The sequence below is a fragment of the Onychostoma macrolepis genome, chromosome 17 (genome assembly GCF_012432095.1).
Source record: "Onychostoma macrolepis isolate SWU-2019 chromosome 17, ASM1243209v1, whole genome shotgun sequence".
In the NCBI taxonomy this organism is placed as follows: Eukaryota; Metazoa; Chordata; class Actinopteri; order Cypriniformes; family Cyprinidae; genus Onychostoma; species Onychostoma macrolepis.
This window is the reverse complement of record NC_081171.1, coordinates 19,953,649-19,968,443: the sequence shown is the minus strand read 5'-3', so window position 1 is coordinate 19,968,443 and position 14,795 is coordinate 19,953,649. Positions and strand designations below refer to the sequence as shown.

The 14,795-nt window shown below is 35.1% G+C and overlaps 2 protein-coding genes across 2 annotated transcripts; one reads left to right on the top strand and one right to left on the bottom strand.

Annotated features, from left to right (window-relative positions):
* Positions 1-1,866: 1,866 nt before the first annotated feature.
* On the bottom strand, positions 1,867-10,439 carry cmpk2 (cytidine monophosphate (UMP-CMP) kinase 2, mitochondrial). The gene is made up of 5 exons (XM_058749879.1): positions 9,344-10,439; positions 7,734-7,848; positions 7,329-7,530; positions 6,291-6,524; positions 1,867-5,165 (listed from the first exon to the last, which is right to left on the bottom strand). Exons 1-5 carry the CDS (start codon positions 9,920-9,922, stop codon positions 5,045-5,047), a joined length of 1,251 nt encoding a protein of 416 aa, XP_058605862.1. The 5' UTR covers positions 9,923-10,439; the 3' UTR covers positions 1,867-5,044.
* A 72-nt stretch (positions 10,440-10,511) lies between these two features.
* Positions 10,512-14,687, top strand: rsad2 (radical S-adenosyl methionine domain containing 2). Its single transcript, XM_058749880.1, has 6 exons — positions 10,512-11,096; positions 11,375-11,536; positions 12,780-13,009; positions 13,096-13,245; positions 13,500-13,532; positions 13,899-14,687. Exons 1-6 carry the CDS (start codon positions 10,757-10,759, stop codon positions 14,061-14,063), a joined length of 1,080 nt encoding a protein of 359 aa, XP_058605863.1. The 5' UTR covers positions 10,512-10,756; the 3' UTR covers positions 14,064-14,687.
* Positions 14,688-14,795: the final 108 nt, after the last annotated feature.

Below are 14,795 nucleotides of genomic sequence, written 5' to 3'. Positions count from 1 at the left end.
TATCACTTTAACGTCGCTGCATGAGATTTTCTAATACAAAAGCTGACAGAGGCACCACAAATTTAACATATTTCTTGCTTTTGGCCAACGTAATCAATCTCTCAATATTTTTTTCCTCTTTTGGAAAGTAATAGAAATGCTATAATGGAATTTTTTTTCTTGTGCTATATGGACAAATGAGAATCCCCAAAAAAAGTTTATTCTAGTTTCTGCTCACCACTCTAGAAGTTTACCCAACTATGAAGACTTCTGCTTTTTTTAACCCTATTGGTCTATTCAATATACAGCACTATCATAAACTAAATAAAAACATAAAAAAAAAAAATACAACTGATGCATGCTGTTTATTCATCATTTTGTAGAAGTAGAGTTCTGTTTCTGAATCTTTTGTAGAAAAAATGCATCACGATCTTGTTCTGACCAAAGTGACTTCCCAACTCAAAAACACAAACTATTAAACAAACCATTTTAGAATCATTAGTAGTCCAATTCATTTTTATTAAATCAAATAATGTAGCATTATTAAAACAATAGACAAGAGTATATTTATACATTTACAGAGATGTGCAAAAATATATATTCAAGAATCCATGATAATTCATTTGGAATTTAAAACACATTATATGTACATTATATGTACAAATGGTTATGTATACAACTCTATTGTAAAGCATTACTAATCAAAATCATAATCCCCATCATAACACCCAGAAGGTCACTGTGTAATCGGAATGCTGATCTAAAGTCACCTGCTTATCATCTGGTGTATTTGGCAGATTTAGTGTTATAGAAGCACAGAACACACACATATAGTGCCTCTCTGGTCCTCCTCCCGCCATCTCTTCCATAGGGTCCTATAGGCTTCTATCGCCCCCCTCACCCCCCTGCAGTTGGCAGCATCTCTGGGCCCAGAGAAGGAGGGTGTCAGTGCCAGGTCTCTAGATCCCACTCCAGCCCACCCTCCTATACCACCCCCACCTCTCAGCACACTTCACTCATTATTCATGTTCATAGGGACAGCTTTCATTTGATCTATTACTTAGGCGGGGGGGACTGCAGACTGCTGTGCGGCTCCATCCCTGCTGGATCTTTAATTATTGCAGAGAGGGTTTTCTCTGTCTTGTTCTTTGTTGTGCTAATGAAATATTGAAGTGGCCGATGTAGATTTCATGGGGCCTGCTGGGGAGGATGGTGGCTTACCTTTCCCCTCTGCACAGACCCTCTGCACTCTGACCTGATTTTTCATATTTCAAAAGCACATATGATCAAATGTTTGTTTAAAGGGTTCAGTGCATTCAGCTTTGTTTTTATGCCTGATTATTGTAAGATTCAGTACACTCCTCATTTGCAAATCACTTTAGATTAAAGCATTTGGTAAAATAAGTGTCTTTTCTATAAATAGTTTAGACTGAAATGAAAAATTAAGGTTGTGATGTAGTTTTGCTAATAGGGTTTTGAATATATGAGGTTGTACAGTATATCAAGTTCATTGAAATAAACTTACTTTGTGTGTTAGAAACAATGGACAGTTTGTATCCATTGATCTAAAAGCATCAGAAATTATTAACTTATATGTTGAATGAACAAACAGTGATTCTAATTTTTGTAATTGTAACATTTAATCAACTTTATCCATCAGTTGCAAATGTATTTCTTTTAAGTGCAACTTTATATCTCACAATTGTGATTTTATTATTATTATTATTATTATTACAACTATACTCCCGTTAAAAATATTGGGTTCAGTAAAAATGTTAATTAAAAAGTTCATTTTAATTTATTTATATATATATATATATATATATATATATATATATATATATATATTTTTTTTTTTTTTTTTTTTTCAAAACGTTTATTTTAGTTTAATTAGTTAAAATTAATCATTTTACTCAGCAAGGATGCACGAATTTGATCAAAAGTGACAGTAAATACATTTATAATGTTACAAAAGACATTTATATCCTCAAAGAATACTGGGAGAACAAAATTGAATCATGTGACACAAAAGACTGGAGTAATGGCTGCTGAAAATTCAGCTTTCCATTAAAAGAATAAATTACTTTTTAAATATATATTCAAATAGAAAACTGTTCTTTTAAATTACAATATTATTTCACAATATTGCTGTTTTTACAGTATTTTTGTCATAAGAAAAGAGACTTTTACTGATCTTACGACCCCAAACTTTTGAACAGTAGTATACATTTTTAATAGAAACATACTGCTATAACTTCAAATTCTCATAATACGCCACAAGAAAGACTTATTACAGTCAGTGAAGGATGACTATACATAAAGCACTGCTCAAGCTACTTACAAGCCGGCCAGAGTATTTTAAGAGCACATGTCTGACCCCCTCCCTAGTTCATAAGGACTGCACTGTAGGAGTGTCTGTCCATAACAACTGAACATATAATCCTTAAAGACTGTATATTCCCACTGAGAGCAACAGCAAATAGATGGAAAATTGATCAACCTGGCTTGTCCGACCATTGGGGACCACTGTGGTCTCCAAGCAGAAAATCCCAGGAATTTAACTGCAACCAGTTCAATCGTTTATTAAAATCACTGACCAGTACATTTCTCATGCCGCACATTTAAATGTGGCCTTTTACGCCTATGAGGCATTAATATTAACCACCCACGAGCATATATGGGGTATATGCAATGTGTTAAAAAAAATAAACATATAATTGCGTCTATAGCAAAAGATTCAATAATTGGCTAAGGGGAGTGTGTAATTGCGCAGTGGTGTGGAAAGCCGTCTGACAGTGATCTACAGGACTCTCTTAATTGCCATATGAATATACCCCACTCTCTTCTCCACACTGCTGAGGCATCAGTGTGAGATAGACGGGTCACTCCGTCTTTCCCGGCCCATATCCTCACTGAGCTCATAATTACTAAAACCTTTAATTAATCTTGCTATCACTGGGTAAATGCAGTGTTCACCATATAAATGAATTATAGGGTAAGTGTGGTATTGTTAGCACATGAGGGCAGATGGATGCCTGCATGCATGCATGCATAAGGTGTGCATGTGTGCTAAATGTGGATTATTGAAGATCATGTGTATAATTAAAAGATTAGTTGAATAATCCAAAAATTAAAACTCTTTCGGTCATTATCAAATTCTGGTGTTCAGACTGAAATTTAGGTTGATGTTTACTGATAACGTTCCCCTCCACCGAAGCTCTGAAATCTCATTAGTGTTTGTGTTAAGATTCTAAAATGGTTTGTGAATGCATTGTGAAACATTTTGACATTTTCAGATAAAAATATTAATAATTAAAAAAAGAACATTTTAAATAAAAAGTAATAATAATAAATCAGTCTGTACACACAATTTTTTATTTTTTTAATTGTGAAAAACACAAAAACATATTGTTTGACATGGACTACTTTTTGGTGGGGGTTTTATATTTATTTATTTATTTTTTCCTTTTTATTTTTGGCAATTGCTCTAAAGTGTCCGCCATGGAATAGAAAAAAATAATAAAAAAATAATAATTGTGACTTTTTATCTCACAATTATGACTCACAGGTTACGCAAGCTTACATCTATATACAGCAGTGGCGGGCCGTGCATTTTACACCTTAGGCAGATTTCTTTGAGCCTGGCAACACGATTGCTGAAATATGAATGGATAAAAGCTCTAATATAAACATACACTACTGGAAGCAGCGCAAAGAAGAGAAAAGCTATGAAATGAAGAGAATAGACTATTGGAAATAATTTAATACACATTCATGGAAAAAAATATATTAAAACTAAGTCAGTGATTCTGATAGTGTTTAGGTCAGCAGAGAAGGCTTTGCTGGCCCTGACGGCCCACCACTGATATACAGTATATCTCTATCTATCTATCTATCTATCTATATTTATCTCACAAGTCAGACCTTTCTTTAACAGATACAATTCTTTATTCCCAGCTTTATTCCCGGAATTGCAGGGGAAAATATGAATTGCAAGATATAAACTAAAAAAATTAAAAAACTATAAAGCTATTTTTTTTTTTATGTATTATTTTTTTGATTCTGTAGCAAAAATAGCTTTCCATAGAAATCTTGTGAATAGTTTGTTTGTAAACACATTGTGCCATGTTTTGACCAGTGATGTAGATTAATTAATTAATAATTAATTAATTAATTTAAATAATAACAATTAAAAATAATAAAGTAATGAAGCATTAGTCTGGTTACACAAATAATATTGTTCGACTTGTAATATAGCATATGGACTACTTTTTTTGGTTTTTAAATTTTTCCCCCACACTTGACAAGTGTGTTCCCTTCATGACAGTATTTTCATTTGTAGGTGAACTGTTTGTTTAAAATGAAGTGAAACCCGAGTAACATATTTAAAAGATTTGTATTAGATTACAATTTATTCTTAGCTGATTATTTTAGTACAATAAACAGACTTTAAGGAATCTGGATCTGAAAACTGAGTTACAGCGTACATTTTTGTCCTAGCATATCACTCTTAATTAATGATCAGATTCTGTGTCCAAAAGCAACAGCAACAAATCAAAGCAAGTTTAAATTGCCTGTATCAGATCTATCGCTTTTAATACCTCCATAAGGTCCCTTGATTCCATCTCCTGAAGGAGTGAACACTGAGCTGACCAACAATGAGTTCTTGTGTTTAAATCTAATTGAAGTGATTGATGAATTCTCAAACCTCTTTAGCTGAGTTCCTGTGTTTCACTGGGAATAAGTCAGAGTGAGGAAAGTGGACGCTGTGACCCCGCGTATGAGAGCTGACACCCAGCTACGGCACCCGCAATAACTTTCCCTCTCGTGTCATCACTAAAGCTCTGTGGGAAGGGGAATATGTTGTGACATGTCCAGATAGGAGCCCTGAAATATATGCTGGCAGTTAGCCACCAGCCTCCCTTTCAATCAACAGGCTCGGCTGACTGGAGCTCTTACAGTGGCTTTAGTTGACTGGGGGTGGAATCGTAACACTACACTACCATCTAGTGGTGTGTGGAGGGATTGCATTGCTTCTTGCCTCGTGGGGTAGGGAGCTGGTTGTTTACAAGTGACATTTGTTCCTAATTAAATGCTGCACTTGTTGCAGCACTTCTTGTGGAGAGGGGCTTGCATCCACGATGATGCAGGCAGGATTCTGGATTCTCTTGTAAGCTTCTTCCACTCTGAAAACAAAGAGCAATTTGTCATGAACGCTCATTGTCTTTCTCAATTAAAAATTGTTAGTCAGATGAAAACATACATATACATATATGTATGTGTGTGTTTTCATCTGACTAACAGTTTTTTATTTTAATAGAGTATCCACTACTGTTCAAATGTTTAAGGCTGGTAAGATTTTTTTAATGTTTGTAAAAAAAAAGTCTCTTAAACTCACCAAGGCTGCATTTATTTAGTAAAAAAAAAAAAATACAGTAAATACAGTAAAAATAACTGTTTTCTATTTCACAGTATTTTAAAATGTAATTTATTCCTGTGATGACAAAGCTTCCAGTCTTCAGTGTCATATGATCCTTCAGAAATCATTCTAAGAAATCAACACTGATTTGGTGCTCAAAAAACATTTCTTATCATTGCAAATTTTGAAAACAGCTGCTTATTTTATTTATTTATTTATTTATTGAATTCTTTGAGGAATAAAAAGGTGTTTAAAATTATTGAATTTTTTTTGTTGTTGTTTTTTATAAAAAAAATTATTTGAAATAGAAATGTGAAAGTCTTTAATGCATCCTTGGAGAATAAAAGTTATGTATAAAAAACTTGCTGACCCCAAACTTTTGAACGGCGGTCTATACAATTTTAAAAACAAATTCTACCAAAAATATTGCTATTATTGAAATTAAAATGCAAATCTGTCATTGTTATGCAAACCTGTTATCCTGCAAAATTATATTAATTATTACATATTTGAAGGGGTGACATCATAAATTCTTTGACCACATGATAAAAAAGTCTTTATCTGGTTATATTCAACCCCAAATCATTGTGAATATTTCACAATGATTTCATCATTAATTTATTAAACTTGTTTCATATTAAGTTATTACTGTTTTTTCCAAAGTAAAAAGTTCAAGACATGCACATTTTTTGTCACAAATGGCGTCATTACCTGAAAATCCCCTAGAAATAGCTATTGAAGTTTACTTTGGAGTATTTAGGCCAGCTGGTGTACAACCAGTCTAGAGATGCACAACAGCATCTGATAACTATAAGGGTTATCACATGCAGTACACAAGCATGTTGTTGAGATGTACCTTAAAAACACCCTCACATTTAACAAGTTGACCTACTTAAGTCGGAAGAGCTGATTGATCTCCAGTTCAGCCTCCTCAACGGTCTTGTCCTGTCCCCTGTCCCTGAGTCTTCTCAGTCTTTCTTCTGGACTGACAGTGAGGAGCAGCACCAGGTTTGGTTGGAGCAGGTCTTCTGGCCACTGGTAGAGCTCTGAGTCTGGCTTTGGGAGGTTTTCAACTCTTCCACCAACTGCTGTGGCAATGGCATACGCTGCTGTGCTGTGCCAGTACCTAACAGAGACAAAAAAAAAAGAAAAGGGGAGGTTGTCTATAATCGTGCTGGGTAACGAACTAACTTGAAGTAGAAATGCTACTACTATCATTTTCAACTATCAGTTCCAGTGAACCAGTCTGTTAAAGATATATTCCACCCAAATTGGATATCCTCATTGTTTTTGTGCCAGATAAATACTGCTCTGATTACAAAAATAAATGAAATCTGATAGTTTATATACTTAAAGTATTCTCAAATAACAATTTACATTTGACTGAGCCTCGATTTCCACAAATTCAGCTTTAGAACATATATGTAACCCTGGACCACAAAACCAGTCTTAAGTGTCAATTTTTCGAAATTGAGATTTATACATCATCTGAAAGCTGAATAAATAAGCCTTCCATTGATGTATGGGTTGTTAGGACAATATTTGGCCAAGATACAACTATTTGAAAATCTGGAATCTGAGGGTGCAAAAAAATCTAAATATTGAGAAAATCACCTTTAAAGTTGTCCAAATTAATTCTTAGCAATGCATATTACTAATCAAAAACGACATTTTGATATATTTACGGTAGGAAATTTACAAAATATCTTCATGGAATATGATCTTTACTTAATATACTAATGATTTTTGGCATAAAAGAAAAATCAATAATTTTGACCCATACAGTGTATTTTTGGCTATTGCTACAAATATACCCCAGCGACTTAAGACTGGTTTTGTGGTCCAGGGTCACATATTTGCTACATTCTCATACGTTCCACAGTGCTGCCCAAACAGCATGTGAGTGTATTTGTGGCGCACACATCTCTACCTGTCCACTATGACAGGAGCCCTCAAGGACTCTTTCCCGATGTGGGCAGCAGTGATGTAGTTCCCCAGAGCGTAAAAGGCCCTGCGGATGAGGGGTGGTTCTGAGTCAAAGCGCTGTCTGAAAGGAGCCAGGCACTGGGGAGGAGATTTCAGCAGAGTAGCATTCAGAGACTCCTGCAGGGCTTCTGTGAGAGTAGTTTTACCTGGGTACATGGAGAAATCAGGGAAACAGAAAGCAACAGAATTTTAGTGCGCACACTTTTTGTTTGTTTAAGTTTTTTATCATATTGGAAGCTATGAATATGTATGTGACATTACGTTCTGCTTGGTAAAAAAAAAATATTGTGTTTGACTGCATACTTATTAATTAGCTGAATAAAGTATTTATCAAAGGCTCAGTGTTAACCTGTGGCATCCAGTCCCTCGATCACAATGACAGGAAATCCATCACCCCTGCTTGTCTCCAACTGTTCGTCTACAAGCTTCAGCACTTCCTTTGACTCAGGGATAATGTCAGTGCACTGAGATGGGCAGAAAGATGTTTTGTTTTACACTATGCTGCATTGTGGTTAAGTACTGAATTACATTGATTAATTAATCACCCAATGTTCACTGTTCCCTTAAATTAGGTAGCCTATACACTTTCATTTCAGCATCAAAGTAAAACAGTCTACAGAGGTTTTAAAACTTGTGTTTTGATACTTTTTTAACTTTGAAGTATTATAACTATTTTCAAGTAGTATATGTGTACAACAACCCAGAAACTTAACAAATTCAGCAATTACTCTTTTTATAAGATTTATTTTTGGCATTTTCACCTTTATTATGATAGGACAGATCAGAACTGACAGGAAGTGACGTGGGAGAGAGACGGTGGGGCAGGATTGGGAAAAGTCCTCGAGTCAAGATTTGAACTCGGGATGCCTGAAGCACAATGGTGCAGTATGTCACGCCGACCAGCAATTACTCTTAAAGGGATAGTTCACCCAAAAATGAAAATTGTGTCATCATTTATTCACCCTCAAGTAGTTCCAAACCTGTATGAATGTCTTTGTTCTGCTGAACACAAAGGAAGATATTCTGAAGAATGTGGGAAACAGAGCAGTTCTGGGGCACCATTGACTTCCATAGTATTTTTTTTTTTCCTACTATGGAAGTGAATGGTGCCCCAAAACAGGCTGGTTACAAACTTTCTTCAAAATATCTTCCTTTGTGTTCGGCAGAACAAAGAAATTCATACAGGTTTGGAACTACTTGGGGGCAAGTAAATGATGACAGAATTTTAATTTTGTGTGAACTATGCCTTTAAGACATTTGGAGATATCATGAAAATAATATTTTTCTTATTAAAGTGATTAAATGTTGTGTTGCAAAAATGAGTACACCGTCCTGAAAGTTACAAAATAAAGCCAAATACTTTTTTTTTGCACAAAAGAGGACCGTGTTACAAGAGGAATACTAAATCATGGTTTTAAGTGTGAAAATAAGCAAATCTAACACAGAAATTCAAAAACAATGGACTTTTGACAAAGTTCCTGAAATAACCAAGCCTTCACTTTTTAGCTTTCATTTCATGATGAGCAGTTTTTTTAGCTAGGAAAAAAAAAACAGACAAATACAAAACAAGTGATGCAGAGCTGGTAAAAACTATGAAAAGAGTGATAGTTATACTTCTGGGAAATCTGGCTATATATATAGCCTACACTCTTAAAAATAAAGGTGCTTCAAAAGGTTCTTGAAGCAATGCCAGAACCATTTTTACCTTTTTTATAATCTGAAGAACCTTCTTTCACCACAAAGAACCTTTTGTGAAACAGAAAGGTTCTTCAGATGTTAAAGGTTCTTTATGGAACCATTTAGACAAAAAGGTTCTTCTATGGCATCGTGAAGCACCTTTATTTTTAAGAGTGTATATGAAAATAAAAAGTAGCCTAAGTAAAAATAAATGTACTGTAGGCTATATAGTAACTACTGTACTATAACCTAGTCCCAAAATGCTTTCAAATCATACTGTACCTCCTGAAGAACTTTATAGGCTTCATCTATACAGTAGAAGACATCAGAGTTCCTGATGTTCAGTGTGGATGGGTGATGCTCTGCTGCTGCTGCAGGTGCGATGTACTGCCTCACCGACTCCTGCACTTGATTGACAGGTGACCACAGCTCCTGCCAGCAGTACTCACCCTCGCGCTTGTATGAAAACACACATACTGATTTACTTTGCTGCAGCGTCTTTAGTATGTCCTCTGAGAGGGTAGTAGTGGATTTGTCTCGTATAAAAAATCCTTTAACGACGCTATTTTTGACGTCCGGTATAAAAGACGACGCTTCAAAAACATCGCAATCTCGCGACAGTGTTACGGACAGCTTGTGTTTGATCTCGGCGTGCGTTTGCGCTTTCTCAATTCTGCTGTCACTGTGGACATGTAGCGAGAAGAGCTTCCCATCATCTCCAAAGAGCTGCTGATGAGCATGATGAAGCTCTTGTGGGTTTGAGCTCAGCGTGAAATAAAGAGGTTGAGTGCGTGCATCAAACTCCACCGCGAATACACGCGAACTCAGCTGTCCACAGCGAAACATTGCTCTCTTTAGCATTGTGAACCGTGATAGATATTACAGTAGCATATATAGAGCAATGTCATTCTTGCTGATCTGGAGAAGAGCGCTTACAGAGAAACGAAACTTAGATCCGAAAACGAAAGTAAGGCAACATAGCCGTATACTTACGTAAACTTAGTCTGTCAAGCCAGTGCACGGATAAATAATTCAATTAGGATGCACTTTATTGCAGTTTCTTTTCAACAATAAGATTACATAAGCAATTAATAATCTACAAAGTTTCGGTGTAAATTGTTAGGCTATTCCATGTAAACATGAACCAGACCAGCAAGATTGGTTGGTTTCAAGCAGGTTTTTCCACACATTTTCCATTCAATTAATATTCGCTCGTTGATGCTTGTTAAAATGAATAACTGTAGGACTTTTCAACTGTTGTCAACGTTGTTGACTTTTTTTTTTTTACGATTTAATGAATGTGGCTATTAGGCTACGTAGCCTAATTGCCTATATTGCTTTTGTTGTTGGTAACATTTAATGTTGTAAATATCAATTAGGCTATTAATAGACCTACCATTTTTAATATATTCTAAGAATGACAATGAGATGAAACCTAGGCTGTATTGTAATCATTTGCCCCGTGTTTTAAAGAGAAAATAACGATCCAGTTGCATCCATGGTGACTAAAAACAAAATAAAACACCACGCCTAGCTTAAAGCCTACTGTGGTTGACTCGGCTGATAGTATTCTGTTTATCTTTCGTTTTCCAGTTCTCTCAAGCAAGAAAAGAAACTGATCAGAAAAGCAACTTGAGACTGCCCCTTATAAATAGGGAGGTATAAGTTCTCTGAGCCTCATTCCTCACAACACCCATGTTGACGTCAAACCAAGTTGGTTTTACAGCAATGTTAATGCAGTTTTGTGTCAAGAACGTCCACAGCTTCTTAGCTGCCCTGCTGAGATGGGTCTTTATGCTGGTATCAGGCACGCAGGTGCAACAAACACCTGTCGGAAGGATCAGTCGCCCGAAGACTCGCACCAAAGAGCAGAAAGAGGGCTCCAGCACGCAGTTGACTACTCCAAGCAGTGTAAACTACCACTTTACCCGGCAGTGCAATTACAAATGCGGATTTTGCTTCCACACCGCAAAGACCTCTTTCGTCGTGCCTATTGAAGAGGCAAAGCGAGGCTTACGACTTCTGAAAGACGCAGGTAGGCTATCTAACATTTACTAACCGACAGACAGTTAGTAGCCCAACTTAAAATTAGCCTAAAGCTTTAGAATTTGATTTATTCATTTTATTTTATAGGCTACTTAATTTCTAATAATAAGAATGCTTTTCTGATCAAAAGTGACAGTAAACGATCATGTAGGCTAATACCAAAAAGATTACATTACAAAAGTTAACATTTTTCTCTTAAAGCTGACTGTCATTTTTATTCTCACACTTTAAAAAATATATATATATATTATCGATTGTGTGTTTTAGGAATGGAAAAAGTCAACTTTTCGGGTGGAGAACCCTTCCTTCACGAGAGAGGTCATTTTCTGGGAGAGCTCGTGCGATACTGCAAACAGGAGCTGCAGCTGCCCAGCGTCAGCATCGTTAGCAATGGCAGTCTGATCACAGAAACCTGGTTCCAGAAATACGGTGAGAGTCGTTCATGACCAGCAGAGGGCAGCAAAGATTGATTTTAAACTCTGGCTTTAACGTGACACGTATTTCACGTTACACTCTCAGAAATAAAGGTACACAAGCTGTCACTGGGGCGGTACCTTTTCAAAAGGGACACTTTTGTACCTATTAGGATCAAATATGTACACTTTATGTACTAATATGTACCTTTAAGGTACCAAAATGGACCCTTTAGGTACAAACATGTACCTTTTGAAAAGGTACCGCACCAGTGACAGCTTTTGTACCTTTATTTCTGAGAGTGTAGTATAGGCCCTAATTAATAATAGCCTACTAGGAAAAACCTAGACTATAACAACATTTATTATATACAGCTCCACGAAAGGCCTACTTATAATTAAGAATATTAAGTAGGCCTAGGTTACATTTTGTTAATGTGAGATGCCTTATTATTGCACTGTCAAATGCACAGTAATGTGAGCTTTTTTGTATTCCAAAATACTAGCAACAAACTCACATACAGTACAACAAAAATGATTTTCAGTATTTTGCTCAAGGTGATTTGACTAACAGAGTGCACAATAAGTAAAAGAATAGTTGTGAAATATGGCCAAGCTAAAATATGGCTAATTAAAAATTTGCACAGTCAGTAAGATTTGTATAATATTTTTATATTTTTCTAATAAAAAAAAAAAATAAAAAAAAAAAATATATATATATATATAATACTTAATTCAATTGATCAGAAGTGAAAGTAAAAGACATTTATAATGTTACAAAAATGCATAGAATTTCTGTTCATTGAAGAATCTTGAATATGTCCCCAAAAACATATTAAGCAACACCTATCAACTATTTTCAACATTAATAATAAGGAATGTTTCTTGAGCATCAGCATATTAGATATTACTAATCATGTGACTGAAGTAATGACAGCTGAAAATAAAGCTTTGTCATCATAAATAAATTACATTTTAAAATATATTTGAACAGAAAACAGTTATTTTAATTTGAAATAATATTTATTACTATGTTTTTTTGTTTTGTTTTCTTTCGATAAAATATATAAATGCAGGCTTGGTGAGCATGAAAGACTTCTTTAGAAAAAAAAAAAAAAGAAAAAAACTCACAGACCACAAACTTTTGAACTATTCACTAAATGGAATATATACTTTGCTAAATACATTTCAGACAAATACATTGTTATATCAAAGGTATTTGCATACAAATGTACCAATTTAATTTGTATCTTTAATAGGGGACCACTTGGACATCCTGGCTGTATCTTGCGACAGTTTTAACGAGGACACCAATAAAGTCATAGGTCGAGGTCAGGGCAGGAAAAGTCATCTCGACAAACTACATAAAGTTCATAACTGGTGCCGAGACTATAAGGTGGCTTTCAAAATCAACTCAGTTATCAACACCTACAATGTGGATGAAGATATGACCGAGCAGATCACTGATCTGAACCCAGTGCGCTGGAAGGTACTGTTACTTCATTACTGCAGACTCTATCATTTTAACCAGGCTGCTGACCGCGTTATTAAGACTGTATTGCAATGCACACACAGGTCTTCCAGTGTCTGCTAATTGACGGGGAAAACGCTGGGGAGAACAGCCTCCGCGAGGCAGAGAAATTCATCATTAGCGAACAGCAATTCCAAGACTTCCTGGACCGCCACCAGAGCGTCAAGTGTCTGGTTCCAGAGTCTAATCAAAAGGTAATTTTGAGGCACAGAGTGCATACTTTCGCTCAATTCAGATCAGCGTTTCAAATTTGGAAGATAAAGTGGCTTCAATTTATGGGTAACACAGCAATACACTTTCAGTTTCAATTCATTACCTACGCTTTTACGACTTATAAGTGTGCACGGCAAGATTTGAATTTAAATAAAAAAAGCATAGGTGCCAGGGACTTGAATATAAAGCAACCTGATATGAATTGTTTACTTACTCATCTATTTTTCTTTTACAGATGAGAGACTCTTACCTGATTCTTGATGAATATGTAAGTGGTCTCATATTTTCTTCTCAGCATCCATTAAGTTTTCTTCTCATTACCGTGTGAAGGATTTTTTTATATTCGATTATGTTGTCAGTAGTGTCTAAAGGATTTTTTTCTATATTAGATTACACTATTATTACAGTGTAAATGATTCTTTTAAATTACATTGTCATCATATCAGTAGTGGAAGGATTATGGATAGGAATATAATAAGGCCTGCAGTAATTTGCCTCATTCCAGGCTTCAAATTACTTTTCCCTCCCTTGATAATCTCTGATCTCTATTAATAATCATGCTGTCTACGCTACATCATCAGAAAGAGCAATCATCATAAATAGATTTTTTAATCCTCCATATCTGATTCCGCAGATGCGCTTCTTGGATTGCCGAGAGGGGAGAAAAGATCCGTCAAAGTCCATTCTGGATGTTGGTGTGGAAGAGGCCATCAAGTTTAGTGGCTTTGATGAGAAGATGTTTCTCATAAGAGGGGGGAAATATTTGTGGAGCAAAGCAGATATGAAACTGGAGTGGTGAACTGTTTTAATAATGCTGTTTTTAGACTGTGTTTACATTGAGGGCTGATTTAATTTATATGGTAATAAACAATTGTACAATATAGTTACAACACAGCTCCAAAAGCTGGTTGGATACATTGGTGCGTAAATGTCTGTGTTTTCAGTATTTTGAAGAGATTCTACTGCACTGAAGAAATTATATATATGTGATAAATATATAAACATTTATACGATTTGTATTATGTTATGCTTGCTTTTCAGCTGAGTATGTTGTTAAATTTGACTTTGCTGTGGTTGTCTTTATCTTGACATTCTTAGTAGAATTAATTGTTTTTATGTAATCTTGGAAGAAAAGTATTGAACTTTGAAAGCATGAAAGCACTTTTAATTAGCATTAAGGCTTCAGTACACCTTAGATGCTTTAACTTTCATACTCTTTTCTCTGTAAGCCCATTAGAAATGAAAAGCTTTGAGGCACTTGTAATATAGTGAAGGTCATTGAGGCACCCTGAAAATGAAATCTATAGGAAATAAAATGATTCCTCAAGTTTATTTTTATTTTAAGGTAAAGTTGTAACTTCATAATATATTATATTTTATTTTATTACTTTATTTTGAAAAATAAATATTTTTACATCTCTTACATCTGATCTCATAATTGTTCAAACTGCTCAATGTGTCAAATTGTAAAATGAAATGGGCATACACAATGCTACCTTAACTTAAATTTCTTTAAAAGTCTTTAAGTTTT

What these genes read in the sequence shown, in the direction of transcription:
- cmpk2 (XM_058749879.1), bottom strand. Translation starts at nt 9,922, where the DNA reads ATGCTAAAGAGAGCAATGTTTCGCTGTGGACAGCTGAGTTCGCGTGTA. An exon ending in CGAGGGACTGGATGCCACAG is followed by an intron (nt 7,531 to 7,733) that starts GTTAACACTGAG and finishes CCATGTACCCAG; the next exon opens with GTAAAACTACTCTCACAGAA. An exon ending in GCTCCTGTCATAGTGGACAG is followed by an intron (nt 6,525 to 7,328) that starts GTAGAGATGTGT and finishes TGTCTCTGTTAG; the next exon opens with GTACTGGCACAGCACAGCAG.
- rsad2 (XM_058749880.1), top strand. Translation starts at nt 10,757, where the DNA reads ATGTTGACGTCAAACCAAGTTGGTTTTACAGCAATGTTAATGCAGTTT. An exon ending in AACCTGGTTCCAGAAATACG is followed by an intron (nt 11,537 to 12,779) that starts GTGAGAGTCGTT and finishes TATCTTTAATAG; the next exon opens with GGGACCACTTGGACATCCTG. An exon ending in ACCTGATTCTTGATGAATAT is followed by an intron (nt 13,533 to 13,898) that starts GTAAGTGGTCTC and finishes CTGATTCCGCAG; the next exon opens with ATGCGCTTCTTGGATTGCCG.